A 23,443-nucleotide genomic window follows, 5' to 3' on the forward strand; every position below is an offset into this window, starting at 1 on the left:
CTGGACCAATTTTGAGGTTTTTTATAAAAACATCTACACTACACATAAAAACTAAAAATACCTGAGCACAAGCAAAAACATGCATATATTTAGTTAAAGAAATTTCAGCTACCTAACTTTAATATATTTTGTGCAATTCATAACGAATGGCCAAAACAGCAGAACGGATGAGCGCTCCACTCCACCTCTTTGTCATTATTGATTTCCTGTGCTTCGAAAAAATTTTTGGCGGCAAAACAAATAGTGGGTCTCTTCTTTCCACTCATCAGGCAATAATATATAAAGTTCTGGAATAAATTTAAGAGGTCGACCAGCCATCGTTTGTTCGATCTTACGTGGAATCACCCTCTTTTAGATGAAGATCCATGGATAAAGTATATTTGAGGAGTGTCAATGCGTTCCCACTGCTCACATGCTCTTCCATAGACGCGAAGCATGCAAAATTTGATATTGTTCCATTATCTATTCTTAGCGTTCCCAGATTTCATTCCGCGATGCCCAGCAGCAGAAGGGGCAGACATTTTAGCGGCACGCATGTAGTCATTACTGGACATTGCTTTAATTACGTGCCATACGACGCTTGAAATGAGCTACAAGCAGTGTTTCTAGAGCAGACGATGTCCGCCGATGAATCACCGCCACACTTTCTCGCTACCGATTGGCCTAGAGACATCACGAGCCTCAGTGGAGAGCGCGTTCTGCTGTCAAGCTGACTTGCACAACAGAAGCTGCGTCGGCACCGTGCGTGGCATCGTGGCTTACGCGGGACGCACGCTCGAGCGCTGTTTATTCAGTGGAATAATTCTTGGTCCGTGGCTGTGACTTAGGCAGCCCCAAGATCAAGCTGCACATGTTTCGACGCGCCGGCGTTGTGACTGCCGGTGATAAGACGCCTCCAAGCCTGGTACTCTGGCACAGTTTGGCGCAATTTCCGCCGTTATTATCAGGATGGCGCAGTAAATCCAATTTGCCGCACTTGGCGCAGGAGTGGAATCACTGCGAATAGGTACCACGATGAACGATTCCATGAAGCTCCATCCACCGTGATGTAATCCACCTTCAGCACAGCCTTTTCTGCTAGCAGCATGGCCTCTATTAAGATGTTAGACAACACCGCAGCCTTCACATTTCACCTTGAAGCGAACACTTCTAGTATCTGATGCCAGCAAAAGGTTGAAACATGATCACCGACAATGATCACAGGAAAGATGTTTGTCGCTTTCCAGTGCGAAACTTCCCCAAGTCGACCAACCCTTGCACTTTCCCTCCTGCTCAAACGCTCACGCACGCAGACAGCTTCATTTCATCGATGATCAGGCTACCGTGGCATTGAATTAATCCATAGAATTTATTTGCTTTGCGATCCCTGTGATAATGGCAGGGTTGAAGCGAAACCCACTTTTCAAGGGTGAGACGGTTGAAATTGAATTGGGAGCAGCTTTTGGAGCAGCAAAATTTCGATTTTGGAGCAGAAGAATCTTGATTTGGAGCAGTTAGCGGAATTTAATACGTCGTCCTAGGAGCTTGAAAAAGCAAATTTGTAGCAACTTGGGGGGACAAGTACATATTTTAAGGGGCTTGGAATACACAAAACACTGAAACATCATGTGGAGGAAGATTTCTTAACAGATTATTGCCAGGTATGAACTACACTACCTTTTTACATACAATGCGACCTATCTAGCCAGTGTAACAAACATATGAAATAATTGAAAAAGGTTCTCGAAACTAGGTTCACCTCAAACGTTTCAAAAAAAAAAGCGATGAAGCATCACACTAATCAAAAATAAAAAAAAAGTGATTGCACAAGAATTGCAGTTACATAGCAGTAGGCCTTTTCTTAACCCCTTCAGGGTTTTCGCCGTACATGTACAGCAGAAGCTTCCTGGTACCAAAGGGTTTTCGTCGTACATGTACGGCATAGCGTTTATTTTTAAAACGCGCGCCTTTTTCGATCATTTCTTTTGTTTGGCCTGTGCTTCCAGACTTCGGGAATATGTGGAATTTTTTTCATGCGCCGATGTCTCTCCGTTGTATTTTTTTTTCGCTTCCCAAAACGGCGCGCCGCCTATCGCTTGCCCATCCGAGCGCGTTCGCGGTGCAGCTGGTTTAAAGTGCGAGCCTTTTTTGATGATTTCTCTTGCTTGGCATGTGCTGCCACGCTTCGGGAATACGTGGAATTTTTTTCATGCGCCGATGTCTCTCCGTTGTTGCTTTTTTATGCTTCGCAAAATGGCGCGCCGCGCGCCGGCTATCGCTTGCGCAACCGAGAGCGCCCGCGGCGCGGTTTGGTTTCAAACGCGCGCCTTCTCCCATTTCTCTTGCTTGGCATGTGCTGCCACGCTTCGGGAATACGTGGAATTTTTTTCATGCGCCGATGTCTCTCCGTTGTTGCTTTTTTTATGCTTCGCAAAATGGCGCGCCGCGCGCCGGCTATCGCTTGCGCAACCGAGAGCGCCCGCGGCGCGGTTTGGTTTCAAACGCGCGCCTTCTCCCATTTCTCTTGCTTGGCATGTGCTGCCACGCTTCGGGAATACGTGGAATTTTTTTCATGCGCCGATGTCTCTCCGTTGTTGCTTTTTTTATGCTTCGCAAAATGGCGCGCCGCGCGCCGGCTATCGCTTGCGCAACCGAGAGCGCCCGCGGCGCGGTTTGGTTTCAAACGCGCGCCTTCTCCCATTTCTCTTGCTTGGCATGTGCTGCCACGCTTCGGGAATACGTGGAATTTTTTTCATGCGCCGATGTCTCTCCGTTGTTGCTTTCTTTATGCTTCGCAAAATGGCGCGCCGCGCGCCGGCTATCGCTTGCGCAACCGAGAGCGCCCGCGGCGCGGTTTGGTTTCAAACGCGCGCCTTCTCCCATTTCTCTTGCTTGGAATGTGCTGCCACGCTTCGGGAATACGTGGAATTTTTTTCATGCGCCGATGTCTCTCCGTTGTTGCTTTTTTTATGCTTCGCAAAATGGCGCGCCGCGCGCCGGCTATCGCTTGCGCAACCGAGAGCGCCCGCGGCGCGGTTTGGTTTCAAACGCGCGCCTTCTCCCATTTCTCTTGCTTGGCATGTGCTGCCACGCTTCGGGAATACGTGGAATTTTTTTCATGCGCCGATGTCTCTCCGTTGTTGCTTTTTTTATGCTTCGCAAAATGGCGCGCCGCGCGCCGGCTATCGCTTGCGCAACCGAGAGCGCCCGCGGCGCGGTTTGGTTTCAAACGCGCGCCTTCTCCCATTTCTCTTGCTTGGCATGTGCTGCCACGCTTCGGGAATACGTGGAATTTTTTTCATGCGCCGATGTCTCTCCGTTGTTGCTTTCTTTATGCTTCGCAAAATGGCGCGCCGCGCGCCGGCTATCGCTTGCGCAACCGAGAGCGCCCGCGGCGCGGTTTGGTTTCAAACGCGCGCCTTCTCCCATTTCTCTTGCTTGGAATGTGCTGCCACGCTTCGGGAATACGTGGAATTTTTTTCATGCGCCGATGTCTCTCCGTTGTTGCTTTTTTTATGCTTCGCAAAATGGCGCGCCGCGCGCCGGCTATCGCTTGCGCAACCGAGAGCGCCCGCGGCGCGGTTTGGTTTCAAACGCGCGCCTTCTCCCATTTCTCTTGCTTGGCATGTGCTGCCACGCTTCGGGAATACGTGGAATTTTTTTCATGCGCCGATGTCTCTCCGTTGTTGCTTTTTTTATGCTTCGCAAAATGGCGCGCCGCGCGCCGGCTATCGCTTGCGCAACCGAGAGCGCCCGCGGCGCGGTTTGGTTTCAAACGCGCGCCTTCTCCCATTTCTCTTGCTTGGAATGTGCTGCCACGCTTCGGGAATACGTGGAATTTTTTTCATGCGCCGATGTCTCTCCGTTGTTGCTTTTTTTATGCTTCGCAAAATGGCGCGCCGCGCGCCGGCTATCGCTTGCGCAACCGAGAGCGCCCGCGGCGCGGTTTGGTTTTCAAACGCGCGCCTTCTCCCATTTCTCTTGCTTGGCATGTGCTGCCACGCTTCGGGAATACGTGGAATTTTTTTCATGCGCCGATGTCTCTCCGTTGTTGCTTTTTTTATGCTTCGCAAAATGGCGCGCCGCGCGCCGGCTATCGCTTGCGCAACCGAGAGCGCCCGCGGCGCGGTTTGGTTTCAAACGCGCGCCTTCTCCCATTTCTCTTGCTTGGCATGTGCTGCCACGCTTCGGGAATACGTGGAATTTTTTTCATGCGCCGATGTCTCTCCGTTGTTGCTTTTTTTATGCTTCGCAAAATGGCGCGCCGCGCGCCGGCTATCGCTTGCGCAACCGAGAGCGCCCGCGGCGCGGTTTGGTTTCAAACGCGCGCCTTCTCCCATTTCTCTTGCTTGGCATGTGCTGCCACGCTTCGGGAATACGTGGAATTTTTTTCATGCGCCGATGTCTCTCCGTTGTTGCTTTTTTTATGCTTCGCAAAATGGCGCGCCGCGCGCCGGCTATCGCTTGCGCAACCGAGAGCGCCCGCGGCGCGGTTTGGTTTCAAACGCGCGCCTTCTCCCATTTCTCTTGCTTGGCATGTGCTGCCACGCTTCGGGAATACGTGGAATTTTTTTCATGCGCCGATGTCTCTCCGTTGTTGCTTTTTTTATGCTTCGCAAAATGGCGCGCCGCGCGCCGGCTATCGCTTGCGCAACCGAGAGCGCCCGCGGCGCGGTTTGGTTTCAAACGCGCGCCTTCTCCCATTTCTCTTGCTTGGCATGTGCTGCCACGCTTCGGGAATACGTGGAATTTTTTTCATGCGCCGATGTCTCTCCGTTGTTGCTTTTTTTATGCTTCGCAAAATGGCGCGCCGCGCGCCGGCTATCGCTTGCGCAACCGAGAGCGCCCGCGGCGCGGTTTGGTTTCAAACGCGCGCCTTCTCCCATTTCTCTTGCTTGGCATGTGCTGCCACGCTTCGGGAATACGTGGAATTTTTTTCATGCGCCGATGTCTCTCCGTTGTTGCTTTTTTTATGCTTCGCAAAATGGCGCGCCGCGCGCCGGCTATCGCTTGCGCAACCGAGAGCGCCCGCGGCGCGGTTTGGTTTCAAACGCGCGCCTTCTCCCATTTCTCTTGCTTGGCATGTGCTGCCACGCTTCGGGAATACGTGGAATTTTTTTCATGCGCCGATGTCTCTCCGTTGTTGCTTTCTTTATGCTTCGCAAAATGGCGCGCCGCGCGCCGGCTATCGCTTGCGCAACCGAGAGCGCCCGCGGCGCGGTTTGGTTTCAAACGCGCGCCTTCTCCCATTTCTCTTGCTTGGAATGTGCTGCCACGCTTCGGGAATACGTGGAATTTTTTTCATGCGCCGATGTCTCTCCGTTGTTGCTTTTTTTATGCTTCGCAAAATGGCGCGCCGCGCGCCGGCTATCGCTTGCGCAACCGAGAGCGCCCGCGGCGCGGTTTGGTTTCAAACGCGCGCCTTCTCCCATTTCTCTTGCTTGGCATGTGCTGCCACGCTTCGGGAATACGTGGAATTTTTTTCATGCGCCGATGTCTCTCCGTTGTTGCTTTTTTTATGCTTCGCAAAATGGCGCGCCGCGCGCCGGCTATCGCTTGCGCAACCGAGAGCGCCCGCGGCGCGGTTTGGTTTCAAACGCGCGCCTTCTCCCATTTCTCTTGCTTGGAATGTGCTGCCACGCTTCGGGAATACGTGGAATTTTTTTCATGCGCCGATGTCTCTCCGTTGTTGCTTTTTTTATGCTTCGCAAAATGGCGCGCCGCGCGCCGGCTATCGCTTGCGCAACCGAGAGCGCCCGCGGCGCGGTTTGGTTTTCAAACGCGCGCCTTCTCCCATTTCTCTTGCTTGGCATGTGCTGCCACGCTTCGGGAATACGTGGAATTTTTTTCATGCGCCGATGTCTCTCCGTTGTTGCTTTTTTTATGCTTCGCAAAATGGCGCGCCGCGCGCCGGCTATCGCTTGCGCAACCGAGAGCGCCCGCGGCGCGGTTTGGTTTCAAACGCGCGCCTTCTCCCATTTCTCTTGCTTGGCATGTGCTGCCACGCTTCGGGAATACGTGGAATTTTTTTCATGCGCCGATGTCTCTCCGTTGTTGCTTTTTTTATGCTTCGCAAAATGGCGCGCCGCGCGCCGGCTATCGCTTGCGCAACCGAGAGCGCCCGCGGCGCGGTTTGGTTTCAAACGCGCGCCTTCTCCCATTTCTCTTGCTTGGCATGTGCTGCCACGCTTCGGGAATACGTGGAATTTTTTTCATGCGCCGATGTCTCTCCGTTGTTGCTTTTTTTATGCTTCGCAAAATGGCGCGCCGCGCGCCGGCTATCGCTTGCGCAACCGAGAGCGCCCGCGGCGCGGTTTGGTTTCAAACGCGCGCCTTCTCCCATTTCTCTTGCTTGGCATGTGCTGCCACGCTTCGGGAATACGTGGAATTTTTTTCATGCGCCGATGTCTCTCCGTTGTTGCTTTTTTTATGCTTCGCAAAATGGCGCGCCGCGCGCCGGCTATCGCTTGCGCAACCGAGAGCGCCCGCGGCGCGGTTTGGTTTCAAACGCGCGCCTTCTCCCATTTCTCTTGCTTGGCATGTGCTGCCACGCTTCGGGAATACGTGGAATTTTTTTCATGCGCCGATGTCTCTCCGTTGTTGCTTTTTTTATGCTTCGCAAAATGGCGCGCCGCGCGCCGGCTATCGCTTGCGCAACCGAGAGCGCCCGCGGCGCGGTTTGGTTTCAAACGCGCGCCTTCTCCCATTTCTCTTGCTTGGCATGTGCTGCCACGCTTCGGGAATACGTGGAATTTTTTTCATGCGCCGATGTCTCTCCGTTGTTGCTTTTTTTATGCTTCGCAAAATGGCGCGCCGCGCGCCGGCTATCGCTTGCGCAACCGAGAGCGCCCGCGGCGCGGTTTGGTTTCAAACGCGCGCCTTCTCCCATTTCTCTTGCTTGGCATGTGCTGCCACGCTTCGGGAATACGTGGAATTTTTTTCATGCGCCGATGTCTCTCCGTTGTTGCTTTTTTTATGCTTCGCAAAATGGCGCGCCGCGCGCCGGCTATCGCTTGCGCAACCGAGAGCGCCCGCGGCGCGGTTTGGTTTCAAACGCGCGCCTTCTCCCATTTCTCTTGCTTGGAATGTGCTGCCACGCTTCGGGAATACGTGGAATTTTTTTCATGCGCCGATGTCTCTCCGTTGTTGCTTTTTTTATGCTTCGCAAAATGGCGCGCCGCGCGCCGGCTATCGCTTGCGCAACCGAGAGCGCCCGCGGCGCGGTTTGGTTTCAAACGCGCGCCTTCTCCCATTTCTCTTGCTTGGCATGTGCTGCCACGCTTCGGGAATACGTGGAATTTTTTTCATGCGCCGATGTCTCTCCGTTGTTGCTTTTTTTATGCTTCGCAAAATGGCGCGCCGCGCGCCGGCTATCGCTTGCGCAACCGAGAGCGCCCGCGGCGCGGTTTGGTTTCAAACGCGCGCCTTCTCCCATTTCTCTTGCTTGGCATGTGCTGCCACGCTTCGGGAATACGTGGAATTTTTTTCATGCGCCGATGTCTCTCCGTTGTTGCTTTTTTTATGCTTCGCAAAATGGCGCGCCGCGCGCCGGCTATCGCTTGCGCAACCGAGAGCGCCCGCGGCGCGGTTTGGTTTCAAACGCGCGCCTTCTCCCATTTCTCTTGCTTGGCATGTGCTGCCACGCTTCGGGAATACGTGGAATTTTTTTCATGCGCCGATGTCTCTCCGTTGTTGCTTTTTTTATGCTTCGCAAAATGGCGCGCCGCGCGCCGGCTATCGCTTGCGCAACCGAGAGCGCCCGCGGCGCGGTTTGGTTTCAAACGCGCGCCTTCTCCCATTTCTCTTGCTTGGAATGTGCTGCCACGCTTCGGGAATACGTGGAATTTTTTTTAATACGCCAATGTCTCTCCGTCTTTTTTTTTTCTTTCCAAAGAGGCGCGGCGGCTTGTAGTCTCGCATCAGAACGCGCGCACGCGGTCCGGCTCGTTTCGGTTTCGTCCTTCGGGTGATTTTCGCTTCTTGCGCCCGCAAAGCTGATGGCTGTTTGGTTTCTAATCTCTCAAAGGGTGACCGCTTGTTACTCGCTCATTTATTGCACCCCGGCGCGCGATTACATCTGTTTCCGTGCGGCGCTAAATTACACAAACGGCGCCGCCGTGATTGCATTTCCCTTGGGGTCTCGGAAAAACTAACAACGTCTTGTTGGCGATAAGTCGAAGTATTACTGTAGCTTTTTCACTCGTTTTGCTTTCCGGACGGGCGCAGAACCATAGTTTTCTTCCGTGCGCTCACTGACGCAGTTCGCTTACGTTATGGAAGCGCGCGCCGGTTGCGCTGCTGCCGGTGAGTCGAGCAGCGATTCTTCCGATGCGGACTATTCCCCAATTGCCGAATCAGAATCTGATTCATTGGATTTCAGTTCGTCAGACGAGGATTTTTTGACGAGTTCAGACTCCGATGACGATCAAAGAGCGACATCTGAAACGCGTGCGCGGGCAGCCATGCTTCAAAGACTATCACACGCTGAAAAGTTTTTAGTGTTAGAGCACGAGCGTTTTTAAACGGAAACGTTATCTGGTGCGCTTATTTTTGTATGTTTGTGAGCTATGTTTAATACAATGCATAATTTTTCTTCATAAAAAACTGTGAAGCTTTTTTTTTGGGGGGGGGGGGGGGATTCTGCTTGATTTTACTACGAATAAGCCATATGTATGTAACAACAAAACTGATTTTTTTGTCACTTTACGGTCACGAAAAAAAATTTTAGACAATTTTTTTCTGAAATAGAATCGTCTGAAGAATTTATTTCAGCAATAAAAAAATTACACATTTTTGGACTGGATTTCGCGAAAAAATTCGACCCTCAAAGGGTTAAGATCAGTAATATGATTTAGCAGGTTACTGCTTTGTCTTTTTGTACGTCTGCTTATTTAGCTTTTCAAGCTTCCCAAGAGCTTCCTGTAGGTCAGTGTTATTCTTTGTCATGAGAACAACATAATAAGTGCCTTCAGCTATCTGCTTGGCCGTGCTGTTGGCACAGCGTCAAGTGTACTGCACGCTTTTAACACACGACAACAAAAGCGCCCTGCACCGCCATTGGTTGCCAACTCGAGCGGAAACTCCCTCAACAGTGTGGCACGAGTGCAAAGAAACCTCACATCAGTCTGCTGCCGCCTTCTCGGGCAAAACCGCTAGAGCAGGGCTTCTCAAATTTTCTGGCCTTGGGGAACCCCAACGGCCTTTCCAGAGTGTCGCGGAACCCCTCACTTTGAAGACAACGAAAAGCGAAGGGAGTAAAACGGGGGGGGGGGGGTATAACGACGTTCGACACGCGCAACCACAGTAGTAACACTGCTCGCGTTGGCCTGTTCTATTTTCTTTAATACTGAAAGCCATCGCCGTTGATGTAGAGCTCCCGATAATACAGAGACTTGCGATTTCCCACCGCGAGTCGCGTAAAGCGCCCGCCGAGACCATACACTGCATGCTTCAGGCACCGCCCGTGCACCGTAAGCAATGTGTTCACGCAAACGAAGCACCGAATGTACAGAGGCCAGTTTTATTTTTTGCAAAAAAAAAAAAAAAAGGAGGCACGCCAGCCGCACAGCGAAACAGCCATCGACCGATACACCGATCGTAAGGCTAAGCCTAAATGCTCGTGTAGCCCATAGCCGGCATGAAGCAACGCCACTTACGCGTATCAAAGCGCTCGTTGCACGTTTTGATTACAAAATTGACATAAAGCAGTGACAAATCACAGTGTATGAAAAGTGTGCGAACGCGATGCGCCATGAGCCAGGAATAAAGCGCTGAGGTACCCGTAAATGTCATTTGAACTGGTTTGAATGCTCACGAGCACAAATTACCAGCGCTGTGCGCGTTCTGTCATGACGGGTCCCCAAATCGTGAAAGTTAGTGCTGCTACCATGTGGGTCTCTCGCTACCCGCAGACACCCGATGTGCGGATGCGGCGTGCGATGGCTTCGTTAAATGCAAAATGCAGTGCGAATTCGCATGTCTAAATAAATACATTAGTTGCTAATGGGGGGTGAAATGGGAGTGGGTTGCATTCGTTCTGGTCGCACATGCAGAGAGAGTGAGTGTGTGTGTGGTCGTGCGACTATCGTCCTCGCGGGCTGGTAGGCGCATCCTGGAATCCATAGGCTGTTGCCCTACGGAGACTAACCAGCGTTAAGTTATTCTACCACCCTCGATAAGAGGAACGTTTGTGGTAGCTCCACTTCCAAGAAATGTCCACTGATAATGCACTGTAGGGCGCCGCATAGCTCAGGCCCGTTCTTCATTAAAATCAGTTGCAAACGATTCGGATCTCGCGACCTTTGTTGATGCAGCCCAGTACAGCCGTTCGGATCGCTTCGCAGTGGTCTCGGTCGATCATAGTGGCACACTCCTATGCTCTGCCTTGGTTACAAAGGTTTCGGCAACGGTGGCTGAGCAAATCGCCATCGCGATAGCAATGAAGGACCCATCGCGTCCAAATGTCTTTACAGACTCGCGTTCCGCAGCTAGGGCTTTAGCCTCGGGCTCGATCTCGCGGGAGGCAGCGGCCATCCTTGGCTGCGAGGGGGCTGCTCGGCTTCACACCATAACATGGTTCCCGGCCCCACATGGGGACCAACGTACATCCCAATGTCCCCAACGCCAATGAATTTGCCTATGAATGTGCGCGAGGTATCGCTCACCACAGCGGTCCCGGCGGATTCGCAGGTGGGGACGCTGGAAGATACAGGGACTCGCTACTCACTCTTCATGAGGTCATGACTCATTATCATCTCTCTCGGATGGCTTTTCCACTTCCTCATCCTAAACTTACTCGACAGCAATCATCGGCCTTCAGGATGCTCCAAATGGGATCTTTGCCTTCAAGGGGTAGGTTCAGTCATTTTTCGCCCGACAACGAACCGCGTTGTCCGGACTGTGGAGAGGCATATTGCTCATTACCTCATATGTTCTGGCAATGCCCTGTGTTACGTGACGCAGAGTTCAACAAGGAAGAGGACTGGAAGGAAGCCCTTAACAGCGGTGACCTCTCGGTTCAACTTCGGGCTGTCCAGAGGGCCTGCGAGAGGGTCACGGTCTTCCGGTCCCTACGTGGGAGCGGCCCGTAACTGCTACAGATTCCCCCTAAAAGGGGGCGTCACAACGCAGATCCTTAGGACCTGAATAAAGTTCTCTGTCTGTCGACTTGGTTGTAGCACCTGTTCACTTTAAGTTGTTAGTAGCAGAAGATCAAGTCCCTAGATTCCCTTAATATTTCTCTCATTTTCCTTGAACAGCAGCATAAAAGAATAATAATCTACACACCACCACTAAATCTACAATTTACCACGGCTAACGGCTACTTATGAGCAATAAACAGGAAAACATGAATGAAAATCTTTTAGAATAAGCAGTTGTACGATATGTGCACCAACAGGGTGTGGTGTAAATGGCGAATGAGGAAATGGTTTTTGGAGCATGAAATTCGGTGCACATTGCAAGTGCTGAAAATTCTTGCACTAACATGCGATTTCAAAAACTATGAAGCTCAGCACAAAGTTGAAATACCCAGACCATTTATTATGCGCAATTATTGAAGCAAGGGCTAGGTATGCATGTCAGTGCATAATAGAAGAACCAATTGCCACACACGATGCAATTTTAACACTTTTTTTGCTCTTACAGAGGGAGCCTTTTATGCTCACTACAAAGCATTAATTCATCAGAGGAAGGAAGGGTACTATAACAGACTCCATGTCTGAGCAACAGTGAAGGGGCTACAAATGATATAGATACAACTGCATGCAAGCACTACATCGCTAAATGCAGTGAATGCCTCATGCGGCCCGAGTACCAACTTTGCAGCATTGCAGCCATGCCAGCCCTCATGCACATGCAGAAGAACCAGTCACCACGCAGCGTGCAGACAGAGTCCCTTTGTCTTTGCTGACCTTCCTGCGGTGACATGTCATCCAGCTTGGGGAGTCCACGGGTGCCAGCCAGCTGCGACATCATCTTGGGCAGCTGGGCAAGTGTCACTGGCGACTGTGGTAGAAGCATCGTGGATGCTGTGCGGGCTGCATCCGGTGTACTGTTTGGAGTGTTCCCACCTCCCCCTGGTGGAGAAATGTCCATGTCTTGTGTCTGCGCATCTGCAGGGCAAAGGCTGTGAGCACGCCATGACACACTTCTTGGATGCGGTTATTCAAGACTCCCAAGTTGCATGCCATCTCCAACATCCTTTTATGGCAAAGAACAGTGCAGAGAGTAATCTTCCATGAGATGCATCCACGCCGTGGCATTGACACGTCTACTTAGTTCCAAGCAGAGTTGGGCAGTTTCTCATGATACCCTTCGGGTATCTTGTATCTGTATCATGATACCCACGGCAGGTGGGGTATCAGTATTTCCGATACATTGTACGCGCTATCGTGTATTCAAGATACACCTTTGGCACAAGTGACTAAGGTTATATAGCAATTTGGGGTGGTTCAAGTTTAATGCAGAGGACAACATATTAACGCTAATTTTATTCTAATGACCAAGCATGAATGACTAAGACAGATGCCGTAGGGCAAATGTAATAATTATAAATTTAAAAAAAATTACCTTTTAATTATACTTGTTATGTGGGATGCTGAACCAGAAAAATGAAACCAGCTAGTGCTCATAGTCTAACATATTGGTTTCTTTATACACTAATAAATATGTTCACAACACATGTTATGAAATGTATGACTGATCCACATAACAGGTTCATGTAAAATATATTGCACAGTGGAGACACCTGTGATCTGGAACAGCAATACATATTGCTGCAAATATGAATACCCAGATTAAACTTCACTAGTGGTGTTCAATTTACTGCTCAGTACCTGCTCCAATGCTCTGTGATACTATTTGAAATGCAAAAGCAGGCGCTAAAGAAGAAAGCAATGACCACTGGATATATGATAACAGATACCACAAAACACTGCTTCAATTCATACACAGCACAGGCATAATACACATACATACACATATCAAGAATTACGCCTCAAGGGCATGTCTTCATCTCAACAAAACAAGAAAGAAAAATGTTTTATGAAACTTATTCGGCTGGCAGCCGCACTTCTGTCGCCACTGCACACGTCTCTCTTAGCACCAGCATGCTGCTTCAAGTCATGCGAATAAAGAAAAACTGTTTGCTAGGCTGGATCATGACTGCTTTCACTCAAGTGTCAATGTGTTAGCTTTTACAAGTCCAGCCATCTAATGCTATGTATATTTTCCACCGGAAGGTTTCTTTTTTTATTTTACCATTATCAGACATCAGGCACTCAGACAGAGTAATTAATTATGTCCATGGTCAGTTTGGCATGATAAGAAGACATGGTGCGTACTTTCTATGCCATTAGCAGATGCTAGAGATGAATAATCATTGGCAAATTTTCTGGTGTAACACCGCATGTGAATAATGAAACACCCTTGGCTAGGTTCGAGCATGCAGTACGGCTTGGCACTTTAAATCATCATAAAACGCACTTCTGATTTCAGCCTTGATGAGAGCAGCATTCCGGGCAAGTTGGTAATCCATTACTGGAGTATGATTGGGCAACAAAAAAGACACTTTCATCCGAGTTTTTTTTTGTCGTGCAATCGTACTCAAGTACTAGTCTTGGTTTAGTTGAATTCCTCTCGATCCTGGCTATAAGATATGTTTTTAGCATTTGACTGATATCTAACATTTAAACTTTATGTCGTTGCCGAAGCATCTGAGAACATTATGTTTGCTGGCTATTTTTGTGGGGTTTTGCACCTTTTCATCATCGTCATGATATGAGGATCCCCTTTAAAGGGGTCAATGAACCACGCCTCGGGCTTGGTGAGAAAACACATGCTGTGGAAAGCAGACACTGCAGCTCAGCCAAACCTTGCAGTCGTGCGTGGCAAGGAGAGAAGCGGTGTCCAATGTTGCCATTTTCTCAGGCACCCCCTTTTCATAAAAAGAGGCCTGGCGTCGCCAAGGGGTGGCACACTGGCCATGTGCCCCTCCCGAAATTTATTTCTGCCATGCGATACTGAGCACAAAATGACCCCACTTGCCCCACCGAAACAAATTTCTGGCTGCGCCTGTGTGATGTCCAGCAGCCGATAGCCGACATAAACCAAGAGTGCCGTTTGGATCAGATGCTTCTTACCACGGGGTGCCACCGTGTGAAGGGTGCTGCACTCCATAGTCTGCTAACAGTGAATCACATTTGCTCAGAGGGAGCAACCGGTACCATCCCTCCTTGTGTAACTTTCAGCGCGCTCGTCAGGAAGAGAGAAGAAAAAAAGCACTTAAAGCGTGCGATAAATTCCTGTAACTCCACCCGTTCTTCATGGATTCGAGATATTTTTGCGGCAATCAATTCGTGAGGCACTGAGGTCATTCTATTACTTGAAAAGTGGTTCAGGACCCCTTTAAGGCATATTTGTTGTGCATTCTGTACTATATCTCATGCCTGTACCATATCCCACGAGCTACATTTAATGTAATTTACTAACACCTAGAAATAAAATGTAACTGGTGTTCCTTACAAATGATTTATGAACATTCCGATTCTGCAGAACACGTGTCGCCTATTCAGCTGGACTACGCATATGTGAAGCTTAAGCGAATGCTTAGTAAAAAGTAATCCAATATGGGATCCTGACCCAATAAGAGTGCCTCACGCTGTTCCCAAACACGGCAGGCAAAAATTAATGATTGCACAGCGTACCTGTGTGGCTACAAAATCCTCCTGGTGCCACAGAATGTTGCGCAATGACAATATGCTACGCTGTTGGAACTCAGAAAAAAATTCTCACGTTAGTAGAGGATATTGCCACATGCGCTTCTTTTGCTATTTTTATGTAACTGGTCCGTTACACATATAATCACTGTCTTGCTCAAGCCCCGCCTGAATGTCTGGGAACCTTCCAGATTATTTCAGAATCTTCCAATAGGCTTGAGCACGAAAATGCAAACAGTCGAATTTATTCTAGAACTAGCACGGCCACCAGCGATAAGACTCGAATGTTCGAAGCAGCATGTATTAAATACCGATGCGCCTAAGCGCAGGTCAGATTACTTGATGGCCAACGACTGTTCACGCCATTATCAGTTAACAGTGTAAACTGTTTGCACCTTGCCTTTTTATTTTACGGGCCCAGGTTCACCCAAATAAAAAGCTTAGTCTTGAACACGCCGACTAGTGCCTTTGTCAACGTCACAACCTCGTGACATCTGGTGGAGGTATTGCTTCGTGCACGATCCGGACGCCCCCGCAAAGCTCTGACCCAAGCCCAAGCCGCAAAGAAGCCAACACTAAGAACAACCCTGATCGTCGAACTAGCTGCAGGCAGAAGGGTGTACAGCCAGACCATGAGCTCCTCCCGGAGAACACCAGGCAAACCAAGACTGACTTATTGGGCGAAAAGAAGTGCAACTGACTTCACGGAATTTTCTAACAATGACCATCAGTTCTCTTTCGTAAAAGTGTGTACCTGTATTCACCGACACTAAAGTCACTTCGCGACACTGTCAACCCTATGGGTTCTACATTGAAGAATTTGCCTTCAGGTTCCGCTTCACCAAGGCATCCGTGTTGGCTGTCATGTTGCACATGCAACACACAAGATCTAAATACAACTGAAAAACAGCAAGGACCTTCTCCTCGTGCAGCACGCCTCATGTTCATTTCAGTCGCACGTTTGGCATGAGTGAAACCACTACAGTTCGTTTCACAATGCTGGCATACCATTGTCACACACCAAGTTTTCCGCTCGACTGCGAGTGTTTTGCAGGCTAGCTAAAAAGAGCTTGAAAGAATGCGGTAATAATGCTTTATTTGCCAGTTTACGAGCTCTAAACTACCATTAGGGTAATCATTTTATAATTAAACAAAACCTAATTCCGCCTGCAAAAACTGCATGCGGTTCGAGTTTTCGACTTTCACCGGCACAACCATTGTCATTGCGTGCAGTAAGCAGTGTTGCGGGCATCCACACACCAATTAAGATGACAGAACGTGGATCGAAAAATTCTTTTATAAAAATTGCTACTTGCTATTCAGAGAAACCGCTGCAGAATTGGACCCTTCAGACGGAATGCTTTCTATTGTGACACAAAAGAGAAAAACAATAAAGCACGGTAGACAGCTCCTTTAATGAAACACAACAAAGGTACAGGGAACGTTAATCGCAGTCTTTTAACTGTACTGTAGTAATTACTACACAAATGTGAAGAAATTAAAGTGGACGAAAGACAACTTGCCACCGAACCTACAACCGATGCTCTCAATTGAGCTACAGTGGTGGTCACCCCGCCGTCCACTTTACGGGGTATTTTTTGTGCATGTCAGTCAGCGCCACTGATAGCCACGACGAGTGTGGAACACACTTTCGTGCCAGCTGGCATCCTGTGGCAAGTGATCTTTTGACAAGGTGGCAGCTGACCACCAAAGTCTCGCATACTACCTAAAGGCATCAAGTCTGCCTGAACGAGAGACCCTTGTTACTAATTCCCTTTCTTTCATTCAGCAGTTTTATTTAAAAATTTTATGTAAATAATTTTTTCACATAAGTATATTTATTGATACTAACATTTGTGGAAAGAGAATTCTTTCCTCTACCATCTGGTACTACACACTTTGGCATGCCATGTGTTCTGCTAATGGCAAAAAAATATATATATTGTACTACCCAAAAAGCGCTACTTTCTCCAAGGAGAGGAAAGTATTAATTATCGAAATTGAAGGCCCCGATCCAGGTGATATCGAAACTATGAAAAAAAGGCACATCGCAACAAAATCTGGTCTGGAAGAATGGCAAGTTGTCTGAAATACACAAGCTGACCGCTTATTTTTTGTGTGTGATGTTTCATGCTGACCTGATTTTTTGTCGCTGTGCACAAAAAACACGAAATTTCCACCATTTTAACAGTAAAGCAGCCAATGGGCAGCCAATGTGGCGCTTCTCCAACACAAATGAAAGAGTTCTTTGCACTTATTTAGAGTTTAAGAAAGAAACAGATAAGCACTACCTACCAAACACAAAGAATAAGCGGTTCACTTGTGCATATGATACGACTTGCCGTTTTGCCTGACCAGATTCTGCTGCAACATATGCTTTTTCAATGTTAGTCACGACAAGTTCCGGTATGGCATAGCACAGTGGCGGCATTTCCTGTGCACCTGGAGCGCTTAGTTTCGGTATTGCCTGGATCGGGCCCTTCAATTTCAATAATTAATACCTCAAATTACATGTGTTTTGGGGGATTTCAAAAAAATGGGTATGCCTTAAATTGTCACATCCTATAACTTGTCCATATAAACAACTGTCCTCAAGTTAATAATTAACGAGTTTTTGTTAATCATTTCAATATAACTCCCCATGTACAATATATGCATGTGTAATATGCACCTCCTGTAGATTTAATATGATGTAAATATGACCATATGTAAAGCTACCATATGACTGAATGAAGGCTTTCTGCAGTGTTTTTTTTTTTTTTTCCCAAGGCAATGGCTGAGGAGCTGCACGTCAGAAAGGCATTAGTACACGGAGAGCAATGCACAGGACACGTGCTTTCCAAGCCAGTATTTATGAGAGGGTGGACGCTTCTTCTGCCTGATGTTGGCACCAACTTCGGGATCCTGGAGGGAAAAGGCCATCATGGGGGGGTCTTCATTGGTAGATGTTATGTGATACGTTCCCATCACAGCCTTTTGCATTTCTTCAACAGTGGTCATGCAGTGTCCAGCCATGGTAATTTGCCAATATTAATTCTTGTGTTTCATCCCAGAGGTTCCCATTTCGTAATCAGAGCACACAAGGCTGTCCCCATCCTTATATAGTCCTCCTTTGTAAATGGAATAAATCTACAAGTTTTGTCTTCAGAAAGTGGTACAAAAGTTTTATTGTCTCCATCACAAACCATGTTTGCTAAGGGACTGGTGGCACAGAAATTTCTGAGCAGTTTATTCAATGACATGAGTTTCGGCAGATAAAAATTCATCCCTCTGCTTCATACACAAGTTCATTTGTCACCCTAGCCTGTGATTCATTTCATCCGTCGCCTGGTCGCTGAAACAGTAGTCTGCAAGGTTTTCCGCCACAAAACCTTGCCGCGAGACCAAGCACTGCTCCAAGCGCACCTGAATTGCATCTCCAGTGCTAGTTGACAGCCCTTTATTTTACTGGAAAGTGCTCGACAGCTGGGTCCATGAAGTCAGTGGGCAATATGCTCGGTGATGGCGTCTGGCAATGTGCACTGACAGAAAATCAGTGTGTGATGTGCTTGGTCTTGTTTTTTGGGATGCCGACGAGTGAAATTTCTAGCCATTACTCTGAGCAGTTTTCGCACAAGCTTCGCCATGGGGTTCACTGCCGATGCAGAAAATTCCCATCCGCAGTTTAGAGGAGCTGGCAGGCAATGTGCTTCGTTGCTTGCAACAAAGCATATTGCCACTTTTCCACTTGCCAATGTTCTTCTTGCTTGCAAAGTTAACGATTCATCTCGCACATCGTCCCCATGAGTGGAGGCCTAGCCATGACAGCAGCATAGGTAATGCTGCTCTCAACAAGTTGGTAATCATTTACTTCAGTACGATTACACTGGGTGTGTCCTTTTCTCTGTTGTCCGTGTCTTTTTTTTTTTTTTTTTTCTGTTGAACAACCGTACTGAAGTCCTAGCCATGACTCTTAGCATTAGGTGCACGATGTGCGTGACTGCGGTGCCTGAGGTTTCAAAGAATGTTATGCTTGGTCACAAGTAGAAATAGTCACCTCGGGATGGCCTTCATCAGAGGTCTGAGGTGCTGATGAGCAGAACCTTTAACCATGGGTCTGACAACTATCGTAATCATGGGCTGCACTATTGTAAACCGATGATTGAACTTCTGCTTGCAGCTACTGAACTGAAGCATAAATTTATTCTAAATAATCATCAACCCGTGAATACAGAAAGAATGCGAACATGTAACTAAGTAGCACCATTTTCGACAGTCATGACCTTGCAACGTGCAAGCAGCAGATGATGCTACCCCGGAATGAGCATTGGAGCGAGACGAGGTGTGCTGAAGCAACATCGGAGGCCTTGCAACAACCTTCAAGACAGAGAAGTGCTATTAACGACGAGCCCCAGGGTGGAAGCTGCCGGTGGTGCCATCATGTTTTGGTGGGCTATTTTTTTTAACATTGCTTTTTCTCGGTTTCTATCATGATCGCAATAAATCTTATGACTCTTTCATTCCTCTGGGAAAATTTCCCACATTTTGTATGCTTTAGTAATTATCCTTTAATTCTAAATAACATGACACATACAGTGCAATATTACACATCAATATAAAGCTGAGTAGTTGTACTTTTTATTGGTATTACTTCAGAAAATTAATATTAGAGTATAATATGCAAGAACATTTATGAAAAACAAGATTTACTGAACACTGCATAGAGCATTTTTGATGTGCTCCCAACATGAAAGAAAAAAAATGAAAAATAATCTGAAATGTGCGAAATGTTTGCTCAACAGTTTTCTATATTAAAGGGGTCATGAAGCACCCCCTGGGCTTGTTGAAAAAACACATCCTGCGGAAAGCTGACACGGCTGTGAACTGCTCTGCCAAATATTAAAGTCGTGCGCGCCGTGTAAAGGCCACAAGCGGAACGCGAAGTTGCCGTTTCCCCAGGCACCCTCTTTTCAAACAGAGGCCGGTTCTCACTCTCGTCGGTGGGCGGGGCATCTGCCCATTGACGTCGCAAATCTGCCTGTTTACGTCGCAAGAGACATGGCATGCTTATTGGCCAATAGCCGAAACAAATCAAGAGCAGTGTTTGGATCAGATGCGCTTGTTCCCGTTGACACTGTGTATAATAGTTGTTGTAGTTAAATAAACAGGCTGAAATATGGAAAAACTTCGTTGCGAGTTTTCGAAAAGATGACTCACTTTCGGTAGAAGCCAACTGTCGTTTGCTGAACTCTGTGCGGCCGCGCACGTTCAAGCGTTAACTTAAATTTGGCCGCACGACCTTTTCGGTATCGCAGTTTCTTGTGCCTCGCTTGTTTCCATTAGTCTTATACGTCATAACTGGCCTCAAACCTTACAAAACTTGTGTGTGGCATTGAGTTCTAACGACACGGATCTCGTACTGATTTGATCAGTGCGTGCACAGATCGAGTTGCAAGCAGGTTCTTAATTAACAGACCGGAGAGCGGCGCCTCGTGAACCATGAGGGTTGGATTATAGCTGAAGGCTTTAACATTATTATTTTGTTGACAGAAAATGCACACGATCCTTTGACCTTTGGATAATACACTTCATGTCAAAGATATCCCGAAGATGGATTCAGCGGTAAGGTACGAAATAATACAACCTGAATTCCACTGCCAACTCACTGAGAGTACTTTTGCTTCCAGTCATCTTCAAAGAACAACCATCAGCCTGTGTTTCAGCTAGATAATTTGTGGGGCGTCATGCAGGCAGAAGTGAACCCCCTCGGCTCCGAAGTCTTCTGTTCGTAGTGTCATGCCGTTATAAAAATGATAAACGTGTGCCCTCTTGAGTGCTTCTCCATATATCGACGATGCTTCGCTCGCCCGAAATTCGCGGATACCAGCGTGACAAAGGTGTCTTCAGTTGGCCGAACGTATCTGCATTTCATGGGCGTATGCTGTGGGGCAATTTTAGTAATTTCTGCCGCGAGCTTCACGCGTCCAGTGGCAGCAGCGTGTTCTGAGCTGTTCTAAGACCGCCTGTGTTTGCATTGTAGGGGTCTGGGCCAGCCGCCACGCAGAACCCCTCAGAGACGAGGACGAGACGCTGAGCACGGCTGCTCGATCTCCCCGTGCACTGAGCAACACGTCTTTATCATTCCAAGACTCGGCCGCGACTCACTGTCAACGGATGCGCGGCTGCCGCTCCCATAGCATATAGAAGTTACACACGCAGACGCCATAGTTACAAGGATATTGTAACGCGCCTACATTAGGTGCATTTAAAGCGCACCAACTGTCGTGAGCTGCACGCAGGGGCAACAGCGCCTTCTGAGCAGCTGAACGATAATCTATTTCCGCAATTAGCACTTATTGCAATTCGCGCTTCAGCGTGGCATACAGTGGTTCTCTATAACTGATATTTTGTATTTAGTTGCTTTCATACTCGTAGAATACCTACTATCTTACTAATTAACCGTTATTATCAAGCATCACACCACCGCGTTACAGCGAATGCCAAATGTGTGCCCCGATGTCAAGCTAATCTAGTAACGTTGGTCAAGCACAACATCCACAAATTTACCAGTGACATGTCTCCCGCCAAATAAAAAAGTTAATGCACTTGCACTTCTCCCTTGTGAACGTCCATGTGCACTTGGCAATCCTCTTGCACAGATGACGCAGTAGGAATTAAAAAAAAGTATTACAGTCCTCCTCAATGAAAGTAGGGCGGTAACAGGGGCTAGTTGGTACGTATTCATGCTTGTAGTGCGCTGCCGGTGGACACGGACCAAGAAACAAGGAAAAACAACACAAGATGATGCGCAACTCAATGAAACAGCTGTTCTCCAGAAAATAATGGTTCGCTTGAATTGCTAGTATACTATATTCACAGCAGTAGACAGGATGGCTTGTTCACAATTCAGAATGTTACATACATAACACAGAAACACGAGGACTATAGCAAATAGGTACAAAACTGGAAAAACTCGGTCATATGTGCACTCCCTCGTCCACCTGCACATTATGTTGAAGTTCACTTATACAACAGGCACCTTCAATTATGCTACGATTAATGAAATATCACCCAACCTACAATAGAACACAGTGAAGACTTGTTGCTTAACTGTGTGTCACCTATTTCTCTTCCACAATGTATTCTAATATGTAAATCATCTGTTCTACTTGTTTGGTAATAAAACACAGGCTGTTACATTGAGCAAGCAGTGTTTCACCAATTTGTATTGCATGCAGAAGTTCATTTCTTCCATTTGCATGCACGACAAATAGTCATACCTCAACTGATACAAGAAAGTGTTTGCACTATTTTATTGGAATCAAAACAGAAGCAGTCCTCATGTCAGTGTAAGCATATGTATATTTCCATTTTTGTGCACAGAACCTGCACCCAATACTGAACACATGGAACAACATATACAGTACAGCCCAAGCACTATATATAATTCACAGCAGTAAAACAACATGAAAGTAGTGTGTAAAACCTCCTCATAATGCATATTGATATGTGGACTTCTGCCAATATCTAAGCACAATCCAAAGAAATGGGATGCGCAAGGAACTTGGTGTCAGCCTACACATGAAGGCAACTAAATTAGTACAATAAGGCTAGCTTTACTTTTGAGAAATATGCAACCATGCAGATAGGCATGTTCTAGTATTTTTATTGCATTAGTTTGCACTATGGCATCAACACATGTCGCACATGATCATACAGTTGAGTTTCCTGCAGAAAAGTGTAAAATTGATTGTAGATCCACTTGCCAGAATTTAAAAAAAGCATTCAGCAATGCCCACAAAATGACAACGCGGCCTTCATATACCGATGCACATATTTGCTCACAGATATCTGAAAACTAACGTAAATTTCTGGAATTATGCTTGGGTACTTGTCGGCGTTATCACATGACTACAATGTACCAATACTTCTATTATGCATAATTAGTACATCTATGTTTACAATATATCCATGCCAGCTAGTGCCATATTTAATTCCTCACTTCATGGCTTGTGCATAATTACCACATTGAAAATTAAGTCTAGCATTATGGCTTCAAGATGAACTTGAAATTACGCAATAATGTGCCCAAAATTAAAATTTTCCTATAAATAGTGGCTGATGGCTGGGCACATTGGATCCTAGGACTTGATATGCCATGGGGGTGAATAAAATTTGACCACACACTTATAGAGACTGTAAAGCAGTCAGGACTTAAGTTCATAGCAAAAGAAAGCGGGAAAACAAAACCACAACACTCGTAGAAATGAAGGGGACAGGACAACGCAGTACTAGCAACTGAAGTTTAACATGTGCTTGGCTTTTTAAGACATGTTTTCACTATTTCTGCGACTGCGTGATTCTTTAATTTTGTAGTTTTTTGATACTGTGTGTGCATATCTTTCTGCGGTTTGTATTAAACTTCAGTTGCCAGTAGCGCATCATCCTGTGCCTTTCACTCTCATTTCTCTGTGCTGTGGGGGTTTTTTCCGCACTTTCTTTAACTATGAATACTAGAGCTGTGCGAATAGCAAAATTTTGGGTGCGAAGCGAATTCGAATAATAAAGATTGAGTGCGAATCGAATCGAATAATTTCGAATAATTTTCGAATATTTCTCAAACATTTTTCGAATAATTCGAAGTGAAATTACAGAAAAAGTTGCAGAGAATCCCTAAGTATGGTCTTGTGAGATAGCAACATGAAAGTGTTTCTTTTCGCTAGGTTGATGAAGCGCTGGTGGGGTCATATTTCATAGTTGTCTTTCTT

General features: G+C 47.4%; 1 protein-coding gene across 1 annotated transcript in view; it reads right to left on the minus strand.

The window, feature by feature from the left end:
* LOC119379474 (WW domain-containing adapter protein with coiled-coil homolog) overlaps positions 1 to 23,443 on the minus strand; it is a 467,389-nt gene that overhangs the window by 184,960 nt on the left and 258,986 nt on the right. The window contains exon 9 of the mRNA XM_037648773.2: positions 11,892 to 12,092. Coding sequence (XP_037504701.1) covers positions 11,892 to 12,092 — 201 coding nt within the window. The remainder of the gene's footprint in view (positions 1 to 11,891; positions 12,093 to 23,443) is intronic.

This window comes from Rhipicephalus sanguineus, chromosome 1 (genome assembly GCF_013339695.2).
Source record: "Rhipicephalus sanguineus isolate Rsan-2018 chromosome 1, BIME_Rsan_1.4, whole genome shotgun sequence".
NCBI lineage: Eukaryota > Metazoa > Arthropoda > Arachnida > Ixodida > Ixodidae > Rhipicephalus > Rhipicephalus sanguineus.